The following is a 22602-nucleotide window of genomic DNA, read 5'->3' as shown; positions in this document are numbered from 1 at the left end:
CCTCGCCCATCCATCCCACTTACCCCCGGTCACTTTCACAGGGACAGCTTGGGGTGAGGGGTCGCTGACCTCTGAAAGGCTGGGCTGCTTCTCTTTCCCTTCAGACTCAGGGTTCGGTCATCCAGGGAGAAACAGAGAGGAGCCCTCCATCCCTTTCCACTCTCCCTCTGACCCTGAGAACTCTCCAGGTGGACCCTCGTCCCTGTAGATAAAGCAGGAGCTGCTCAGAGGGGGATCCCTGGAGGATGACTCGGGGCCCTGCCGAGAGACTTCGTGCTCTGAATAAGCCAAGCACCCTATGGTCACGTGGTTCCTGAGGACAAGAGCGCAGTTCCTACAACATCAACGATGGTGCCAGAGCTCGGGGTTCCCGTGGAAACAGCTGCATCTGCTTCCCATCTTTCCAAAGGTTCCTGTTTTCACCGAGAGTTTGAGCTACTGTGAATGGTTTCACCTTTTTCTAATTCACAACCTGAGACACTCAGTCTGCCAGTCAGTCAGCGAACTATAACGTTTTCTTACAGCCTTTGTGAAGCACTTACTATATATCAGGCACTATACGAAGTGTTAAAAGCTAACAGTGATTACAAGCTAACCAGAGTAGACAGAATCCATGTCCCCCGTGGGGCTCACCTCTCAATCCCCATTTTACAGATGAGTGAACTGACGCATGGAGAAGTTAAGCGAGCCTGCCCAGGGTCACACAGCAGGCATGCGGTGGAACCGAGATCAGCATCCATGTCCATTTGAATCCCAGGCCCGCGCTCTACCAACTAGGCACAGCTGTTTCTTCTGACATGTCCTGTTTGCAACTCTGTTTAAGCGCTGTTAATACTAACCATATAAAGTGTACTCCTGAAGTAAACGTTGTCCACTTTCTCATCTTTCCATTCTCTCCCTCCTGCATGCACTTTATTCGGTGTCTACCTCCCCCATTAGATCATAATCTCCTGGAGAGCAGGAACAATGCAATTATATCTCTTTTCTACTCTCCTGAGAGCTTACTACAGTCCTGTGCACCCAGGATATGGTCAACAAATACCATTGGTAATAATGAGAGTAATCATTATGGTCTTCGTTAAGCGCGTGCTTTGTGTCAAGCACTGTTCTAAGTGCTGGAGTAGATAATAATAATGACATTCATTAAGCGCTTACTATGTGCAAAGCACCGTTCTAGATGCAAGGTACTCAGGGTGGATACAGTCTCTGTTACACATGGGGCTCACAGTCCCAATTCCCATTTTACAGATGAGGTAATGTAGGCACAGGGAAACCAAGTGACTTGTCCGAGGTCACATGGCAGGTAAGTAGAGGAATGGGGATTAGAACCCTCGATCTCTGATTCCCAAGCCCGTGCTCTGGATGGATGGATGGACGGATGGATGGATGGAAAGATGAATAGTTGGAAGGATGAATGGAAGGATGGAAGGAAAGGTGGATTGATGAGAGAGAATAAATTTCACAAAGCAAATGGAGCTGCAGTCATAATTTCTTCCCTTCTCCCATACAACCTCCAATTTTCCAAATTTCATTCCCACCCCCAGAGTCATGCTAAAGAGTGTAACATTGCATTTGCATAGTCAATACTAGTAATGATATCATTATTGTATTTATTAAGAGGTTGAGTTCCTAAAACGTTCCCCTTGCTGGAGTAGAAACAAAAAATTCATTCATTCAGTCAGTCAGTCATATTTATTGAGCACTTACTGTGTGCAGAGCACTGTAAGAAGTACTTGGAAAGTACAATTCCACAAGATAAAGAGACATTCCCTACTCAACAACGGGCTTCCAGTCTAGACGGGGCAGGCAGACAGCAAAACAGAACAAGTAGACAGGTGGCAATACTGTCAAAATAAATAGAATTATAGATATATAAACATCATTAATAAAATAGAGTAATAAATATGTACAAATATACACAAGTGCTGTGGGGAGGGCAAGGGGTTAGGGCAATGGGAAGGAGTGGGGGCGATGGGAAAGGGAAGAGGAGGAGAGTATAAGGGGGGTTCAGTCTGAGCAGGTCTCCTGGAGGAGATGAGCTCTCAGTAGGGCTTTGAAGGGAGGAAGTTTGGCAGATGTGTGGAGGGAGGCCATTCCAGGACAGAGTAGGACGTGGGCCAGGGGTCGACGGTGGGACAGGCGAGAACAAGGTACAGTGAGGAGTTGAGCGGCAGAGGAGCAGAGTGAGCTCACTCGGATGGAGAAGAAGAGAGGGCAGGTGAGGTGGGGGGTAGCGAGGTGATGGAGAGCTTTGAAGCCAATAGTGAGGAGTTTTTGCCTCATGCGAAGGTTGATAGGCAACCACTGGAGATTTTTGAGGAGGGGCGTGACATGCCCAGAGCGTTTCTGTAAAACGGTACTCTGGGTAGCAGAGTGAAGCAGGGAGAAACAGGAGGATGGGACATCAGAAAGGAGGCTGTTGCAGTAAGCCATTCAGGATAGGATGAGGGATTGTCCCAACAAGGTATCTGCTTGGGTGGAGAGGAAAGGGCAGATCTTGGCGATATTGTGGAGGTGAGACCGGCAGGTTTTGGTGACAGATTGGATATGTGGGGTGAATGAGAGAGCAGAGTCAAGGATGACACCAAGGTTCAGGGCTTGTGCGACAGGAAGGAAGGTAGTGCCGTCCACAATGACGGGAAAATCAGGAAGAGGACAGGGTTTGGGAGGAAATATAAGGAGCTCAATCTTGGACATGTTGAGTTTCAGATGGGGGGTAGACATCCATTAGTAAATGTCTTGAAGGCAGGAGGAGTTACGAGCTTGGAGGGAGGGAGAGGGAACATTGGAGGAGATGTAGAATTGAGCGTCATCAGCGTTGAGATGATATTTGAAGACATGGAAGCGAATGAGCTCACCAAGGGAGTACGTATAGATGGCAAAATCAATTCAGACACAGTTCCTATCCCACAGGGCTTCAGAGTGTAAGAGGAAGAGAGATCCTAGGGATGTTAAGTCACTGTCCCTAGGTCACAAAGCAAGTCGGTAGTATAGCTAGCATCAGAAATCAAGTCTTAGTCAATCAATGTTATTTATTGAGCACTTACTCTGGGCCCAGCACTGTGCTAAGCTAAGCAATGTTCAATATAACAGAGTTGATAGATACATTCCCTGTCCACAATAATGTTACAGTCTAGAGCGATTCCCATTTCTTTAGACCATGATAAAAACCGTTTTAAAAATTATTGCATTTGTAAAAGCACTTGCTTTGTGCCAAGCACAGTTCTATGCATTGAGGTAAAGACAAGGTAATCGGGTTGACCCACCTGAGATTCACAGTATTGATCTCCATTTTACAGATGAGGTAACTGAGGCATGGAGAAGTTGAATGGCTCACCCACGATGACACAGAAGACGAGTGGCAGAGCAGGGATTAGTACCACCCCCAAACTGGATTTACGGTATTAAGCACCTGGGTGATTTAGTTTAACAAAGTTGTTAAACACATTCCCTGCATGCAATGAGCTTACAGTCTAGAAGGACTCCCCTACCTTTAGACCTTGGTGCCTCCCCAAAACTGGATTGTTAGTCATACTTCAGTCTTAGCCTCCATCCCGGACTTTGACAATTTATGAACGTCTAGCATTTTCTGTGAACCCTGTAGGATATCTAAGCATCTGGCTAGTCCAAGGGCAATTCCTTAGTTGAGTGGTGCTGTGGGATTGTTTGCACAGGAAGGAGACATGTTGTTCCAGAGAGGAGGTTCGGTGAGGGACCCTTTTAGGATTCTGCCCATGGCGGCCTTCATGTCCAGGTTCCTCAGGCTGTAGATGAGGGGGTTCAGGGCGGCGGGCACCACCGTGTAGAACACGGACACTATCGGGTCCATGATCAAGGAGGAATCTTAGGGAGGCTTGATCTGGACAAATATATCCTCAGAGAGGAAAATGGTGACGTCGGCAAGGCGAGGCAGGCAGATCGAGAAGGCTTGGGCCCAGCTCTCGGCGGCCGGCATCCTCCGTACGGCCGGGAAGATGCGCACGTACGAGATAATGATGAGAATGAAGCAAATGACGCCTAACACTATCCCGGTGGTGACACACACGTCAACGGCGATGTGGTCTTCGTAGCAGGTGATCTTCAGCAGGGAGGGAAAGTCACAAAAAAAACCTGCTGGACGATGTTGGACCCACAGAAGGACAGGGGGAAGGTCGAAGCTGTAAACAACACTCCAAGCAGGCCCCCACTGAGCCATGAAATGGCCACTATCTTCCCACAGGCCCCTCGAGCCATGAAGACCTCGTAGCTCAGGGGGAGGCAGATAGCCGCATAGCGGTCGTAGGGTCGTAGAACATGGCTGTAAGGATGAACAGGTCTGAGCTGTCAAACCAGACTACGGAGAAGACCTGGACAGCACAGCCCACTAAGGAGTTGGATGTCTTGTCGGTCAGGGAGTTGGGGATGGAGTTTTGGACGGTGATGGAGATGAGGCAGAGGTCGAGGACGGACAGGTGCCTGAGGAAGAAGTACATGGGGGTGTGGAGGCGCCTGTTGAGGACGGTGACGGCGACGATGAGGAGATTACCCATCAGATCCACCAGATAGACCAGAAGGAACAGCGCAGCATGGACCAGCTGCATTCATTCATTCATTCAATCGTATTTATTGAGCACTTACTGTGTGCAGAGCACTGTACTAAGCGCTTGGGAAGTACAAGTTGGCAACATATAGAGACGATCCCTACCCAACAGTGGGCTCACGTCTAGAAGGGGAAGACAGAGAACAAAACAAAACATATTAACAAAATAAAATAAGTAGAATAAATATGTACAAGTAAAATAAATGAATAAATAGAGTAATAAATACATACAAACAGGTACTGTGCGGAAGGGAAGGAGGTAAGGCGCGGGGATGAAGGGGGGAGGAGGGGGAGAGGAAGGAGGGGACTCAGTCTGGAAAGGCCTCCTGGAGGAGGTGAGCTCTCAATAGGGCTTTGAAGGGAGGAAGAGAGCTAGCTTGGTGGATGTTAAGACAGAGGGCATTCCAGGCCAGGGGGATATTACTGAGGCCCTACTGAGAGTTTACCTCCTCCAGGAGGCCTTCCCAGACTGAGCCCCCTCCTTCCTCTCCCCCTCGTCCCCTTCTCCATTCCCCCGTCTTATCTCCTTCCCTTCCCCACAGCATCTGTATATATGTATATATGTTTGTACATATTTATTACTCTATTTATTTTGCTTGTACATATCTATTCTATTTTATTTTGTTAATATGTTTGGTTTTGTTCTCTGTCTCCCCCTTCTGACTGTGAGCCCACTGTTGGGTGGGGACTGTCTCTATATGTTGCCAATGTGTACTTCCCAAGCGCTTAGTACAGTGCTCCGCACACAGTAAGCGCTCAGTAAATACGATTGATTTATTGATTGATTGATTGATGATATGGGCCGGGGGTCGACGGTGGGAACGAGGCACAGTGAGGAGATCAGTGGCAGATGAGCACAGGGTGCGGGCTGGGCTGTAAAAGGAGAGAAGGGAGGTGAGGTAGGAGGGGACGAGGTGATGGAGAGCCTTGAAGCCGAGGGTGAGGAGTTTTTGCCTGATGCGTAGATTGGTAGTCACTGCAGATTTTTGAGGAGGGGAGTAACATGCCCAGAGCGTTTCTGCACAAAGACGATCCGGGCAGTGGCATGAAGTATGGATTGAAGTGGGTAGAGATAGGAGGATGGGAGATTAGAGAGGAGGCTGATGTGCAGAGCACTTAACCAAGCGCTTAGTTCAGTGCTCTGCACACAGTAACCGCTTAATTAATACAACTATGACTTCTACTATGTACCTGAATGTGAATTCCTGGACCACTGGTTAAGTGGATTGTCCAAGTAGCGCTTAGAATAGCTTTTGACGCATAGTAAGCACTTAATAAATACAATTACGACTTATACTATGTACCTGAATGTGAAATCCTGGACCACTGGTTAAGTGGATTGTCCAAACAGAGCTTAGAATAGCGTTTGACATATAGACAGTGCTTAACAAATGCCATAATAGCAAACAAACAAAAAAAAACTCCAGGTGTGCCAGGAGATTTGCAAAGGCCTGGCAGGAGACGCAGTGTCTCAAGTGGTTTCACTCTGTCTCTGAGTTCCTTGGCTCTCCCTGGACAAGCACCCCAACTAGTAAAAGGTTGGGGCACAGTGATTCAACGATGCCCCGCAACACCTCACAACTGGAGAGGGATCAAATAACCCCCACGCCCTCCACGGCTCGGCTTGTTCTGGATTCTCATCGAACAGAGAGGATGTGAAAATCAGAGATTTGCTCTTGGGGTTCCAGCGTTCATAGAAGAGAAGGCAGGTGAGATTGGTCGACTCAATCCTTACCACCTGAGTTAGTGTCCAGTACGTGAGAACTCTATGTGATATTCTATCAGTTGTCAAGTTGTCAAGAAAAGTGTTGGGTGTGGGGTTTACCGGCTACAGCAGAGAAGCAGTGTGGCCTAGTTGAAAGAGCCCGGGCCTGGGAGCCAGAAGGATCTGGGTTCTAATCCCAACTCTGACACTTGTTCTAATCCCAGACACTTGTCTGTTTTGTGCCTTGGACAAGTCACTTGGCTTCACAGTGCCTCAGTTACCTCAAATGTAAAGTGGGGATTAAGACTGTGAGCCCCAGGTGAGACAGGGACTGTATCCAACTTGAATAGTTTAAATCTACCACAGCACTTAGTATAGTTCCTGGGAGACAGACAACAAGACAAAACGTATTAACAAAATAAAATCAATAGAATAAATATGTACAAATGCGTACAAACATAGATACATATATACAGGTGCTGGCACTTACTATGGTAAGTGCATACTAAATAAGAAGCAGCGTGGCTCAATGGAAAGAGCACGGGCTTGGGAGTCAGAGGTCATGGGTTCTAATCCTAACTCTGCCACATGTCTGCTGTGTGACCTTGGGCAAGTCACTTAACTTCTCTGAGCCTCAGTTACCTCATCTGTAAAATGGGGATTTAGACTGTGAGCCCCACGTGGGACAACCTGATCACCTTGTATCCCCCCAGCGCTTAGAGCAGTGTTTTGCACATAGTAAGCATTCAACAAATTCCATCACCATTATTACTATAGTGGAGAAATCAAAGGCCTGGAAGCCCTGCCTCTGGCCTCTTCATACCTCCCCCTGTACACTGTGAGCTCGCTGTGGGCAGGAACGTGTCTGTTTTTGTATTGTTCTCTCCCAAGAGCTTAGTAAAATGCTTTGCACACAGTAAGTGCACAATAAATACGATTGAGTTGAATTGAATTCGTACAGAAAAAAAATGCATGGTATTTGTTAAGCACTTACCATGCACAAAGCACTGTTTTAAGCGCTGGGGCAGATACAAGATAATCAGGACCCACAAGAGGGTCATAGTCTAAGTAGGAGGGAGAACAGGTATTGAATCCCCATTTTGCAGATGGAGGAACTGAGGTACATAGAAGTAAATGTACTGGCCCAATGTCACACAGTAGTGATGTGGCAGAGCAGGGCTTAGAACCCAGGTCTTCTAACTAAATAAATCATATTTATTGAGCGCTTTCTATGTACAGAGCACTGTACTAAGCACTTGGGAGAGGCCAACATAACAGACACGTCCCTACCCTCAGCGTGCTTAGTGGTTTAGAGGCAAGAGCCCTGGCTTGGCAGTCAGAGGACATGCGTTCTAATCCCTCCTATGGCACTTATTGTCTTTGTGACCTTGGACAAGCCAATTTTTTTATCTGTGCCTCAGGTCCCTCATCTGTAAAGTGGGGCTTAAAATTGTGAGCCCTATTGATCGATCAGCCAGGTCACATAGAGGCAGGATGCTACCCTGCCCCCACATTAATCGCAGATCACCTCTCCCACCATCCATCCCCAAAGAGATGGAACTGAGATCCAGAAAAGTGAGGTGACTTGCCCAAAGTCACACAACAGACAAGAGGTGGAGCCGGGACTAGAACCCATGTCCTTGCGACTTCCAGGCCCGGGCTAGTCACTAGGCCGCACTGCTTTCTCTTTCTTAGCTCTCCCTTTTGGGCTGTCTCTGGTCCTCACCCGAGGTGCCTGGTGAGGTTGCCACGGCTACCCCATCACAACTCAGAGCGGATATTCCCGGCGCGCTCAGTGGACCAATTGCAAATTTTGGCCTCTGACGCCTCCACTCGATCAATCAGAAAGTGCACAGAGGAGGCCATTACGCCCCAGATCTCGGGTCCTAGAAGGTTTCCAAGTGAGATTTTCTCCTCTTGAGGATGGAACTTTCTCCTCATTACTCTGAACTGGTAACAACTCAAAATAAACTTAGCCCATTCAATTCATTCATTCATTCAATCGTATTTATTGAGTGCTTACTGTGTGCAGAGCACTGTACTAAGAGCTTGGAAAGTACAATTTGTCAACAGAGACAATACCTACCCAACAACGGGCTCACAGTCTAGAAAGGAGAGACAGAAAACAATCAAAACAAGTAGATAGGCATCAATAGAATCATAACAGATAAATAGAATTGTAGATATATTCACATCATTAATAAAATCAATAGAATAATAAATATGCAAAAATACATACAAGTGCCGTGGGGCAGGGAAGGAGGTAGAGTAGAGGGAGGGAGTCCGGGCCCTGGGAAGGGGAGAAAAAGCAGAGGAAAAGGGAGGTTCAGTCCAGGAAGGCCTCCTGGAGGAGGTGAGCTCGCAGTAGGTCTTTGAAGGGGTGAAGTGTGCTAGTTTGGTGGATGTGAGGAGGGAGGGCGTTCCAGGCCAGAGGTAGGACTTGGGCCAGGGGTCGACAGTGGGACAGGCTAGAATGAGGCAGAGTGAGGAGGTCAGCAGCTCGAGGCTGGACTCTGACTCAATTGGTCTCGTTGTTGACTTCCTTCTCCCTCTCCTTCCCCAAGGGCCTGGATCATAACTTGAAGAGAAATAAGATGTTGACCGGCGAAAGGTTTCGGGAGAAGGGTTCAACTTTCCCCAGCAGATTGCGAACAAAGCTGTGTTTTGGATCTTTTTTTTAAAGAAAAGAGCCCGGACCCAGGATTCGGAGGACCTGTGTTACAGATGTGCAAGTGTAAATACGTTCAGAAGTATTAGAATTAGCCAATGACTTTAAATCTGCCCTGGAATTTGCTCGCTTTATTCACCCCCTCTAATCCTGCCTATCTTTAGTAGTAGGAGCTTGCAATTTAATCAGTACAACAGAATTAGCAGGCATATTCCTTGTCCACAGTGAGATGACAGTTTAGTAAAGCCAACTCTGCCACCTGTTTGCTTTGTGACCTTGGGCAAGTCACTTAACTACTCTGTGCCTCAGTTTCCTCATCTGTAAAATGGGAATTTAGACTGGGAACCCTGTGAGGGACAGGGACTGTGTCCAACCTGATTACCTTTTATCTTCCCCAACGCTTAGAACAATGCCTGGCACATAGTAAGCGCTTAACAAATAACATATTAATAATAAAGCCCCTACTACAGTGTAGTAGCAGGACCTTGCAATAGAATCATTAAAAAACAAAAAAGTTTTACAAATAATTGAAGCTAGAGAAAGGACAAAGGTACTGTAGGAAGCATTGCAAGCACTGGTAATATTTATTGAGTGCCCACTTGGTGTGGAACACTGTCCTAGGTGCTTGTGAAGAACAGAGAAAAGAAGGGAACTTACACTGTGGTGAGGGAGAATAACTGAAATATTTACAATCAAGTGGTTAAAATAAATAACCTAATAAGCAGATGTACAAGTGTAAAGAAGTTCAGAAGTGCTAGAATTGGCCAGTGACTCTATCTCTGCCCTAGAATTTTCTCCCTTTATTCACCCCCTCCCTCAGTCCCAAAGCATTTATGCATATCCATAATTTATTTATTTATATAAATGTCTGTTTCCCCCATCTGGATTGTTAGCTCGTTGCAGGCAAAGAACATGTCTACCTACTCTGTTACGTTGATTTATTGTACTCTCCCAATCCCTTAGTATAATGCTCTGCATGTAGTGAATGTTCAATAAATGCAACTATTTATTGATCGATACTGAGAAGCGGCATGTCCTAGTGAATAGGACACGGCTCTGGGAGTCAGAAGGAGCTGAAGTCTAATCACAGATCTGCCACTTGTCTGTTGTCTGACCTCAAACAAGTCACCTCACTTGTCTGGGCTTCAGTTCCCTCATCTGTAAAATGGGGATTAAGACTGTGAGCCCCTTGTAGGACATGGACTGTGTCCAATCCGAAGCTTGTACCTAACCCGGCGCTTAGTAGAGTGCCTGGCAAATATTAAGCACATTACAAGTACCATTTAAAAATATTGCTTTGTGTTCTGGGAAATTGATTGAGAAACAGTTAAATAAATAATTTGGCATCAGTGCCAAAGACAGGAATTAATACATAACCATCAAAGGAGGCTGTGAGGTCGGCTTGGAAGTCGGGAAGGGATTTGGGAAGACTTCCTGGAGGAGGTGAGACATCAGTTACTCAATCAATGATATTTAGTGAGTGCTTCCCATGTGCACAGCACCATACTCAGTGGTTGATAGAGTCCAATAAAGCAGAATTATCAAGCACGCTCCCAGACACAGGGGGAAACGGGTTTATGCTGAAATTTCCAGAACCAAATGCAAAATTCCCCTTAGGATTCTGGTTGTTCTTTTTCTGAAGCTTTTCGCGGGAGGAAGTAGGTATAAGGGGAGAGAAAAGGGGTGGGATGAGATAATAACAATAATAATAATAATATTTGTTACTATGTTCCAAGCACTGTTCTAAGTGAAGGCGCAGATGCAAGGTAATCAGGTTGTCCCACTTGGGGCTCACAGTCTTAATCCTCAAGTAAAGTGACTTGCCCAAAGTCACACAGCTGATAATTAGCAGAGCTGGGATTAGAACCCATTACCAGTGACTCCCAAGCCCGTGCTGTTGCCACTGAACAATGCTGCTTCTTGTGATCTTCAGAAAGACAGAACAATCACTGCTCCTGCTCTAGAAACAAATTCCAGGTCGGCATCATTCCTTTCTGCTGCCTTTATTGTTATTATTATTAATAATAATAGTATTTGTTAAGTATTTACTATATGCCAGGCACTGTACTAAGTGCTGGGGCAGATTCAAGGTAATTGGGTTGGACGCAGCCCATGTCCCACATAGGGCTCACAGTCTTAATCCCCATTTCACAAATGTGGTACCCGAGGCACAGAGAAGTTAAATGACTTTCTGGGGTAAACCAGCAGAAAGGTGGTAGAGCTAGAGTTAGAACCCAGGTCCTTTTGATTTCCAGGCCGGTGCTCTGCCAGTTAGGCCATACTGCTTCCCTAAATACTGAGCAGAGTACAATAGAACAATAGAACAGACACAATAGGTGAGAATGTCAGATTACCAATGTGTCAGGCTTAAGACTGTCCTCTCCTGAATGCTTAGTACAGCAATCTGCCCACAGTAAGTGCTCAATATTTACCACTCATTAATTGAATGTACCATTGAATTTACTTACATATGTAAATGCTGAGGATGGATGTAAGGTGCTAAGGTGCTAAGATTGGCAATCGTTTTGATCCAATCAGGATGATTATAAATTAATTGGTGAAGGCTTCCTGGAAAAGGTGGGCTTTTAGGAGGAGTTTGAAAATGGGGAGGACTGTGGTCTAGATTTCTTTAAGGGGAAGAAAACTCTGGGCCAGGAGACCTGCAGGAGAGAGGAGTCGGAGGGAAGAAAGAGAAGAGCAAAATACAGTTGACAGGAGATCTCGGGGTAAAGAAAGAATGAGAACCGAGAAGTAGTGGGTGAAGACAGCCTATAGGAAAGATCAATTGATCAATCAATCAATCGAAGCTACGTGGCTTAGTGGAAAGAGCCTGGGCCTGGAAGTCAGAGGACCTGGGTTCTCATCCTGGCTCTGCCACTGATCTGCTGTGTGACCTTGGTTGAGTCACTTCACTTCTCTTTGCCTCAGTTCCTCATCTGTAAAACGGGGATTAAGATGGTGAGCCCCACGTAGGACATGGACTTTGTCCACCCTTATTATCTTGTGCCTACCCCAGTGCTTAGTATATAGTGCCTGGTGCACAGTAAGCCCTTAAAAACTACCCAGTATATAAAAAATAAAAGAACCTTTGGGAGGAAAAAATGAAGAACAGGTTTTTTTTCTCCCCTCCTTCAAATCTCCAAGAGACCTTCCCTGACTAGGCCCTCATTTCCTCTTCTCCCACTCCCTTCTGTGTCGCCCGTGCACTTGGATTTGCTCCCTTTATTCACTCCTCTTTCGTCACGACAGCACTTATGTTCATTTTTGGGCAGTGAATTTGTCTATTTATTGTTATAGTGTACACTTCCATGTGCTTAGTACAGAGCTTTTCACACAGTAAGCGCTCAATGAATGCAATACAATGAATCGATGAATATCCATAATTTATTTATAATAATAACAATAATTATGGTATTTGTTAAGCACTTACTTTGTGCCAAGCTCTAAGCCCTGGGGTAGGTACAAGATAAGAAGGTTGTCCCACTTGGGACTCATGGTCTTTATCCCCATTTTATAAATGAGGTAACTAAGTCCCAGAGATGTTAAGTGGCTTTCCCGAGGTCACACAGCAGACAGGTTGAGGAGCCGGGTTTAGAACCCACATCCCCTGACTCCCAAAACTGAGATCTTGTCACTAAGCCATGCTGTCTAATGTCTGTCATCCCTTCTAGACTGTAAGCTCACAGTGAACAGGGAATGTGTCTACCAACTTTATTATATTATACTCTCCCAAATGCTTAGTACAGTGCTCTGCACAGAATAAGTGCTTGATAAGTACGACTGATTGATCGAATTACTTTTAGCCTAGCCTGGAGAAGGTCAAGGAGTCAATTGATAACTTTATTTGGGACTGTGAGGAGAGGTAGACGAGCTTCCCCAGGCAAATTAAGGAGGAAATGAGCTAATAAAGATAGCAGGAGACATTTGGATAAAATCACGATTGCGGTATTTGTTAAACCCTTATTATATATCAAGCCCTGTATTAAGTACCTGGTGGAAAGAACACAGACCTGGGAGTCAGAAAGATCTGGACTCCAATCCAATTTATCTGCTGTGTGACCTTGGACAAGTCACTTCACTTCTCTGTGCTCAGTTACCTCACCTGTGAAATGGAGATTAACACTGTGAGCTCCATGTAGGACAGGGACTGTGTCCAACCTGATAATCTTGTATCTACGTCAGTGCTTAGTACAGTGCCTGGCACATAGTAAGTGCTTTAGCGAATGGGTAGTTGCAAGTTATTATTATTCATTTTTTCATTCATTCAATCATATTTATTGAGCGCTTACTGTGTGCACAGCACTGTACTAAGCGCTTGGAAAGTACAGTTCAGCAATAAAGGGAGACAATCCCTGCCCATACCGAGTTTACAGTCTAGAAGCGGGGGGAGGGGCAGGGAGACAGACAGTAAAATAAGTTTTGTTAAGCACTTATATGTGCCACGCACTGTACCAAGCAATGGGGTAGATACAAGATCAACAGATGCCACAAGGGACACACAGTCTAAGGAGAAGGAAGAATGGGTAGGGAATCCCCATTTCATAGATGAGGAAGCTGAGACCCAGAAAAGTGAAGTGACTTGCCTAAGGTCACTCAGCGGGCAAGTGGTAGAGCCGGGATTGTGAGCAAGCTGTTGTGTAGGGATTGTCTCTATCTGTGGCTGAATTGTACTTTCCAAGTGCTTAGTACAGTACTCTGCACACAGAAAGCGCTCAATAATTACGATTGAATGAATGAATGAACCCTGGTCCTCTGACTTCCAACCCCAGACCTGTTCCGGTACACGGATAGTTTTTTTTTTTTTTCTGTAGGGTGTTTGTTAAGCACTTACCATGTGCCGGGAACTGTACTAAGCTCTGGGGTAGGATCAAGATAATAAGACTGCACACAGGCTCAATCCCCGTTTTACAGATGAGGAAACCGAAGTCCAGAAAAGCGAAGCTAATGGCTCGCAGACACCCAACAGACGAGCGGGATTAGATCAGGTCCTTCCTGCCCACGGTCGGATCGAGTGCACACAGTAAGCGCTCAATAAATGCGATTGAATGAATGAATGAATCGAGTTAACCGCCTGTGGATGGCAGAGGGCAACGGGAACGGGGTGACCGGCTTCCTCCTGAAGGGACTGTCAGACTGGTCGGAGGTGCGATTCGAGGCCTTCGACACCGTCTACTCGACCACGTTCCTGGACAACGGTGCCTTTCTCCTCGCCCTCTGCGCTGACCGCCGTCTTCACACGCCCATGTACCTCTTCCTCGCCAACTTTTTATTGCTGGACGTCTCCCGCTTCACGGTCACGGTGCCCAAGATATTGCAGGACCTTGCCACCAGAGACCGGCAATCTCATTGGCCAGGTGCGCCTTTCAGCTCTATTTCCTGGTGGCCCCGGAGTGGAGTCTTCCTCCTGAAAGTCAAGGCCTCTGAGCATCACTTGGCCATCCTCCGCCCTCTCCGCTACAGTGTTCTCATGGACGGGGGTGTGTGCGTTGCGCTGGCAGCAGGGGCCTGGCCGACCACTTCCTCAGCTGACCTCTGCACGTGTCCTTCGCCTTCATGCTGACCTTCTGCCGCTCCAACTGGGTGGACCAGTACTACTGAGACGTCCCTCCGGTCACGGGTCCGTCCCACTCTGGAGGTGGTCGGGATCGGCGCCTTCTCCATCACTTTAGGGTCCTATGTCCTCATCGTAGCCGCCATCTTGAAGAGTCGCTCGGCCGAGGGGAAGCGCCGGGCCTGGTCCACCTGCACCTCCTGCCTGCTGGCCGTTGGCCGCTTCTACGACCCCGCCATCTTTAGCTACATCCGGCCATCTTCTGGTCACTCTTCTGGAAGCGACGGGCTCGTGGGCATGCTTTATGGCTTTCCCAACCCCCTCGTCGACAGCCTGAGGAACGAGGAGGTCAAGGGGGCTCTCCGGAAGTTGCTGAGGGAGACATTAGGCCTTGGATTTCTTCAGAACCCATAGGAGTGCTATGAACTGGCCTCCCCCGTGAGCCGGTGCGCTGGACTGAGTACTTGGTAAAACGCAAAAGGAGACTCATTCCCTGTCCACGGGAAGCTTACACTCCTCGCAAGCAGCGCGGCCTAGTGGAAAGCTCACGGGGCTGGGTGTCAGAGGACTTTATTCATTCAGTCAATTTTATTTATTAAACACTTCCTTTTCATTCCTTCATCCATTCAATTGTATTTATTGAGTGCTTACTGTACGCAGAGCACTGTATGCAAAGTAATCAATCAATCAATCAATCGTATTTATTGAGCACTTACTGTGTGCAGAGCACTGTACTAAGCGATTGGGAAGTACAAGATGGCAACATATAGAGATAGTCCCTACCCAACAGCGGGCTCACAGTCTAAAAGGGGGAGACACAGAACAAAACCAAACATACTAACAGAATAAAATAAATAGAATAGATATGTACAAGTAAAATAATTAGAGTAATAAATATGTACAGACATATATACATATATACAGGTGCTGTTGGGAAGGGAAGGAGGTAAGATGGGGGATGGAGGGGTGGCGAGGGGGAGAGGAAGGAAGGGGCTCTGTCTGGGAAGGCCTCCTGGAGGAGGTGAGCTCTCAGTAGGGCCTTGAAGGGAGGAAGAGAGCTAGCTTGGGGGATGGGCAGAGGTAGGGCATTCCAGGCTCACAGTCTAAATAGCAGGCAGAACAGAGAGTGAATCATTTGGCCAAGGGAACTGAGGCAGAGGAGTTACTTGCCCGATCATGCAGCAGAGCTGGGATTAGAACCCAAGGCCTGGGTTCCTTCCACTTAGCACTACGGCCATGCTGCTCCTCAGAGAAGCCTCTATACCGTTATCATGGTATTTGTTCATTGCTTACTGTGTGCCAAGCACTAAAGCCTAGGGGGGTGGGGGGCACCCCCATCCAACCATGCCAGAGAGCTAGCTTGGTGGATGTGCTGAAGGAGGGCATTCCAGGCCAGGGGGAGGACTTGGGCCAGGGGTCGACGGCGGGACAGGCCAGAACAAGGCACAGTGAAGAGGTTGGCGGCAGAGGAGAGGAGGGTGCGGGATGGGCAGTAATACATGGTGGATCCCCAGCCCGGCATTCCAGTCGCGCTTGAGCACATTGACGCAGATTTCGCCATTGGCACCCACGTTGGGGTGGAAGATCTTTGTAAGGAAGAAGCCCTTGGTAGCGGGGTGGGGGGGGGGGGCGGCCGGGAAGTCCTTGCCCAGGATCAGCTTCATACGGAACAGCCCACCAGCGTACGGGGCCCCCTCTTTTCCCTCGATGGTGACCTGCAGGTCAGTGACATCCTCCTCGTTGGGGAAAACCTTAATGCCATCGGGGGGATCCGCCGTCAGCGTGGTCACCTCCTTGTACACCAGGAGGATGATGTGGGGAGGCAGGTTCTCCACGTTGGAAGTCATTTCTGTCGGGCAGGGATGCGGGGGCACCTCGCAAATGGGGGAGGCTGGGCAGCCTCGGGCGCTGGCCCCAGCCCCCCGCTCCTTAGGGGATGAGGAAGTGCGAGGAGGGGTCTACGAAATAGAGGAGAGGAGTCTACGACGGCTCCGCCTCTCCCACCCACCCCCCCTCACCAGGCCCAGCCCCGGCTCCCCACGCCGCACTGTACTGTACTGTACTAAGCACTTGGGAGAGCACAATATCACAATAAGCAGACCTTTTCCCCACGCACAATGTGTTCGCAGTGGGTTCTGATCCTGGCTCTGCCACCTACTTGCTGTGTGACCTTCCCTCCCGAACTCTGCCCTCTCCCTGACTTTCCCATCACTGTTGACGGCACTACCATCCTTTCCATCTCACAAGCCCGCAAACTTGGTGTCATCCTCGACTCCGCTCTCTCATTCATCGCTCAAATCCAAGCCGTCACCAAAACCTGCCGGTCTCAGCTCCGCAACATTGCCAAGATCCGCCCTTCCCTCTCCATCCAAACCGCTACCCTGCTCTTTCAAGGTCTCATCCTATTCCATCTGAATTACTGCATCAGCCTCCTCTCTGATCTCCCATCCTCGTGTCTCTCCCCACTTCAATCCATACTTCATGCCTCTGCCCGGATTGTCTTTGTACAGAAACGATCTGGGCATGTTACTCCCCTCATCAAAAGTCTCCAGGGGCTACCAATCAATCTGCACATCAGGCAGAAACTCCTCACACTCGGCTTCAAGGCTCTCCATCACCTCGCCCCTTCCTACCTCACCTCCCTTCTCTCCTTCTATAGCCCACCCCACACCCTCTGCTCCTCTGCCGCTAATCTCCTCACCGTGCCTCGTTCTCACCTGTCCCGCCATCGACCCCCGGCCCACGTCATCCCCCTCGCCTGGAATGCCCTCCCTCCCCACATCTACCAAGCTAGCTCTCTTCCTCCCTTCAAGGCCCTACTGAGAGCTCACCTCCCCAGAAGGCCTTCCCAGACTGAGCCCCCTCCTTCCTCTCCCCCTCGTCCCCCTCTCCATCCTCACCGTCTTACCTCCTTCCCTTCCCCACAGCACTTGTATATATGTATATATGTTTATACATATTTATTACTCTATTTATTTTACTTTTACATACCTATTCTATTTATTTTATTTTGTTAGTATGTTTGGTTTTGTTCTCTGTCTCCCCCTTCTAGACTGTAAACCCACTGTTGGGTAGGGACTGTCTCTATAGGCTGCCAACTTCTAATTCCCAAGCGCTAAGTACAGTGCTCTGCACACAGTAAGCGCTCAATAAATGCGATTGATTGATTGACAAGTAGCAGAGCCGGGATTAGAACCCACGACCTCTGACTCCCAAGCCTGGGCTCATTCCACTAAGCCACGGCTAGGTCCCCTCCATAGGTATGTGCTTATATGTCTGCATATGTGTTCATATATATGTGTGAGTGTAGTCACGTGCATTTGTGAGTGTGCATGCATATAAAGGTACATATGCACATACATGCATGCCCAGGTACGTGTGGGTGTATATTTGCACGTATGCATATATTTGCTTATATATCTGTGCATATACACGTTTGCACAAATTCATTCAATCATATCTCATTCAATTATATTTCATTAATAGTATTTACTGAGCGCTTACTTTGTGGAGAGCACTGTACTAAGCGCTTGGGAGAGGGCAATTCGGCAACAGAGATAATAATAATAATAATAATAATAATAATAATATTGGTATTTGTTAAGCACTTACTATGTGCCAGGCACTGTTTTAAGCGCTGGGGTAGATACAAGGTAATCAGGTTGTCCCATGTGAGGCTCACAATTTTCATCCCCATTTACAGATGAGATTACTGAGGCACAGAGAAGTTAAGTGACTTGCCCAAGGTCACACAGCAAACAGGTGACAGAGTTGGGATTAGAACGCACGACCTCTGACTCCCAAATCCGGGCACTTCCCAAAAAGCCATGACAATTCCTACCCAACAATAAGCTCACAGTCTAGAAGTGGGGGAGACAGACATCAAAACAAATAAACAGGCATCAATAGAATCAATATAAATAAACAGAATTATAGATATATACATATGTATTTAATATATATAATGTATATAATGTATGCAAATGTGTGCATGTGAATGTGTGTATAAGTCAATTCGCTTCTTTGTGCTTCAGTTCCCTCATCTGTAAAATGGGGATTAAGGCTGTGAGCCCCATGTGGGACAATCTGATTACCTGGTATCTACCCCAGCTCTTAGAACAGTTCTTGGCACGTAGTAAGTGCTTAATAAATACCCTCATCATCATCATCATATTATTATTATTATTATCATTTACACATACGTATGGCTGCAAACATGAATATGCATATAGTACACCACAAACATGTATGTGTGTGAGTGTGTTTATGTGTGTGTGTGTGAGTATGGGGTTATGCACGTATGGATATAAATGTAAATTATGTCTATGTGTGTGTGTGTTTTCAATAACGTTGTCTATAGCATTTTAACGAAGCCTCGAGGCCTAGACGAGAATCCAACTAGTCAGCTGAGGAAAAGTGTCCCAAGAGACTTTGTCTGGGAGCTGAGATCCGGGAAGACTTTGCTCCAATCAGGAATGAAGCTGGCTGATTTCCCCGGCCGAGTCCATCCTCGGCCTCTTCTCTGCTGGGACCGTGCATGAGGTCACTCCTTGGACACAGCGGAGACGGGGGGAGAGGGTGTCCACATCCTCCACCCTCTCCTCAGGCCTCCCGGGGACCCTTCCTCCCTCCTTCCATCCCAGCAGCCCAAGAGCCACTGGAAGCATATCTGTTGCTCTGAAACTTGGCTCTCCCAGACTAAAACGAGCTCGTTGGAAATTAGCAACCAAGCGTTGCCCATTGCAAGGAGTCTCTCGTGGACTCGTTAACTCGTGGAGCGCTTCAAAAAGTTATTGATAAGTTGCAAGAGGGTGGAATTCCTAACGAGGTCTCACGGACTTACCAGCTAGATGGAGCATTCGGCAGAGGCTGCCCCGGTCTGAGGGAAATGAAAAAAGGAGATGGCAGCTGCTGGAAAAGTTTAGCCCTGCTCCCTAGAGGAAAATCAAGTCAGACGGAGGCCCGGTTCTCACGCAGTGAGGAGGGAGAGGCGAGGGAAAATGAACAGCAGATGTGAAAGAATGCTGGACTTTATCCTGATTCCTTCTCTGGCCTGCTTCTTGCCTGCCCCTGCAAATTTCTCAGATTGCTGGACCCTGTCGGCACCCCCCGGCCAGCAGGAGAGATTTTTTTTCTCCTACAGTTGATCCCCACACCTCACACCCCTGATGGAAAGTAGGAGGAGGAGCATTAGAAGCTGTGTTGCCTTGTGGCTAGACCCCGGGCCTGAGACTAGGAAGGACCTGGGTTCTAATTCTGCCTCCTCCTCTTGTCTGTTGTGTGATCTTGGGCAAGTCACATATCTGTGTCTCAGTCCCCTCATCTGTAAAATGGAGATTAAGACCAGGCCCAACCTTATTAGCCTGTATCTACCTCAGTCCTTAGTACAGTGCCTGGTACATAGTAAGCGCTTAAAAGTGACTACCAACTCTGTTATGCTATACTCTCCCAAATGTTTAGTCCAGTGCTCTGCACACAGTAAGCACTCAATAAATTCCAACGATTGATTGTTAGACTGCCTGATTATTATTATTATCCTTTGTGATATTGATTTATGTGACTTTACAAATCCTAGCCTAGTCCAGGACTGAAAGACATGAGACATGGGTTCGAGAACCAGCACTACTAGTTTTGGCTATGTGGCCAATCTCCCTTGGCATTTTTGTACGCGTTGATGTGCCCCTTCGGCTATACCAATCAAAAAATAAATCATATTTATTGAGCACTTCTTGTGTTCAGAGTACTGTGCTAAACGCTTGGGAGAGTAGAGTATAATAAAGTTAGCAGATATATTCCCCGCCCACAACGAGCTTACAGTCTAGAAGGGCTCACTTGGCAGGAAAGGGGTGGAGCTGGGATTCGAACCATGTCCTTCTGACTCCCAACCCTGCACTCTATCCATTAGGCCAAGCTGCTTCCAGAGATTAGAACAGTGCTCGGTACATAATAAGGGCCTAACAAATACTATAATTATGATTCTCACTGGGGCTGGCAATATTCACTTCGGACCTACAATGAGCTCAGTGTTGTAGCCTTGATATGCTTTACTCAGGCCCTCCTTCTCATGGACAGGGCTTCTTGGGATCGGTCACTCCGTCAATCAATCAATAAATCAATGACGAATAGTGTTTATTGAGACTGCCTTTTGAGTTCTAAGCACTGCACTAAATACTTGGGAGAGTAAACAGAAACAGGACCCAGGGTCAGGGACTCAATGGCAGTTATTGAGCACCTACTACATACAGAGGATTGTGCTACTACTGCTACTACTACTAATTATGGTATTTGTTTAGCGCTTACTATTTGCCAAGCACTATTCTAAGCTCTGGGGCATACAAGGCAAACAGGTCGAACACAGTCTCTGTCCCACATGGGGCTCACAGGCTCAATCTCCATTTTATTCATTCATTCAATCACATTTATTGAGCATTCATTGCGTGCAGAGCAGTGTACTAAGTTCTCAGGAAAGTACGTTTCGGCAACAGAGACAATCCCTGCTCAACAACGGGCTCACAGTCTAGTAGGAGGAGACAGACAACAAAACAAAACAAGTAGACAAGCATTAACAGCATTTTACAGATGTGGTAACCTAGACACAGAGAAGCACAAGACACAGACACAGTGAAACACGCTGAGAAACATCGTGGCTCAGTGGGAAAAGCACAGGCTTTGGAGTCAGAGGTCATGGGTTCAAGTCCCTTCTCCACCACTTGTCAGGTGTGTGACTTTTGCCAAGTCACTTAACTTCTCTGTGCTTCAGTGACCTCATCTGTAAAATGAGGATAAAGACTGTGAGCCCCCCGTCGGACAACCTGATCACCTTGTAATCTCTCCAGCGCTTAGAACAGTGCTTTTCACATAGTAAGCGCTTAATAAATGCCATTATTATTATTATTATTATTCTCTGTGCCTCAGCTACCTCATCTATAAAATGGGGATGAAGACTGTGAGCCCCCCGTGGGACAACCTGATCACCTTGTGACCTCCCCTGCGCTTAGAACAGTGCTTTGTACAAAGTAAGCACTTAACAAATGCCATCATCATAATTAATAAATGCCATCATTATTATTATTAAAGTGACTTGCCGTGGTCACACAGAAGACAAGTGGAAGAGTCGGGATTCGAACCCACGACCTAAAACTCTCAAACCTGTGCCCTTGCCATTAGGCCATACTCAGCACTTGGGAAGGTATAATAGAGGTAGAAAAACTGGCCCCCTTTTACCTCAACTCCCCCTCCCCTCCCCATCTCCCCACCTCATTCCCTTGGCTCTACCCCACCTCCCCACCCCACAGCACTTGTGTACATATGTACATATATATAATTCTATTTATTTACATTAATGCTTGTTTACTTGTTTTGATGTGTATAGATCTATAATTCTGTTTATTCATATTGATACTATTGATGCCTGTTTACTTGTTTTGATGTCTGTCTCCCCTCTTCTTGACAGTAAGCCTGGTGTGGGCAGGGATTGTCTTCATTGCTGAACCGTACTTTCCAAGCACTTAGTACAGTGCTCTGCACACAGAAAGCACTCAATAAATACGATTGGATGAATGAATGAAAGGTCCGTACTCTCAAGAAGCTCACACCTCAATAGGCTGAGCATTTACTGTGTCCAGAGCACTCTACTGTGAACTTGGGAGAATAGAATAGAGGTAGTAAATCTGATCCCTGACCTTACGCTCTAGTAGTATTAATTGAACAGTTACTGGGTACAGAGCACTATACTGAGCATTTGGGAGAGTAGAATAGAGGTAGAAAACGTGATCCTTATTTTCAAGGAACATTCACTCTAACGGGGATGGCAGACATGTAGTGAGTAGTGGGAAGCAGTGTGGACTAGTGGAAAGAGCTCGGGCTTGGGAATCAGAGGACCTGGGCTCTAATCTCGGCACTGCTATTTGTCTGTCATGTGACCTTGGGCAAGTCGATTCGCTTCTCTGGGCCCCAGTTGCCTTATATCTACCCCTGTGCTTAGAGCAGTGCTTGGCACTTAGTAAGTACTTAACAAATACCATTATTATTACTATTGTGCGACAGCGACTGTGTCCAACTTGATGAGCTTGTATCCACCCCAGAGCTTAGAACAGTGC

At 47.1% G+C, this 22602-nt stretch overlaps 2 protein-coding genes across 2 annotated transcripts; one reads left to right on the top strand and one right to left on the bottom strand.

Annotated features, from left to right (window-relative positions):
* The first annotated feature begins 14029 nt into the window (after positions 1 to 14029).
* Positions 14030 to 14917, top strand: LOC119922599 (olfactory receptor-like protein OLF3). Its single transcript, XM_038742329.1, has 2 exons — positions 14030 to 14433; positions 14542 to 14917. The coding sequence occupies exons 1-2, from the start codon at positions 14030 to 14032 to the stop codon at positions 14915 to 14917; spliced, it is 780 nt and encodes a 259-aa protein (XP_038598257.1).
* A 94-nt stretch (positions 14918 to 15011) lies between these two features.
* On the bottom strand, positions 15012 to 16358 carry LOC119922598 (ubiquitin-conjugating enzyme E2 S-like). Its single transcript, XM_038742328.1, has 2 exons — positions 15986 to 16358; positions 15012 to 15036 (listed from the first exon to the last, which is right to left on the bottom strand). The coding sequence occupies exons 1-2, from the start codon at positions 16348 to 16350 to the stop codon at positions 15012 to 15014; spliced, it is 390 nt and encodes a 129-aa protein (XP_038598256.1). The 5' UTR covers positions 16351 to 16358.
* Positions 16359 to 22602: the final 6244 nt, after the last annotated feature.

Source organism: Tachyglossus aculeatus, unplaced genomic scaffold (assembly GCF_015852505.1).
Source record: "Tachyglossus aculeatus isolate mTacAcu1 unplaced genomic scaffold, mTacAcu1.pri scaffold_114_arrow_ctg1, whole genome shotgun sequence".
In the NCBI taxonomy this organism is placed as follows: Eukaryota; Metazoa; Chordata; class Mammalia; order Monotremata; family Tachyglossidae; genus Tachyglossus; species Tachyglossus aculeatus.
This window is presented reverse-complemented; position numbering and strand designations above follow the sequence as displayed.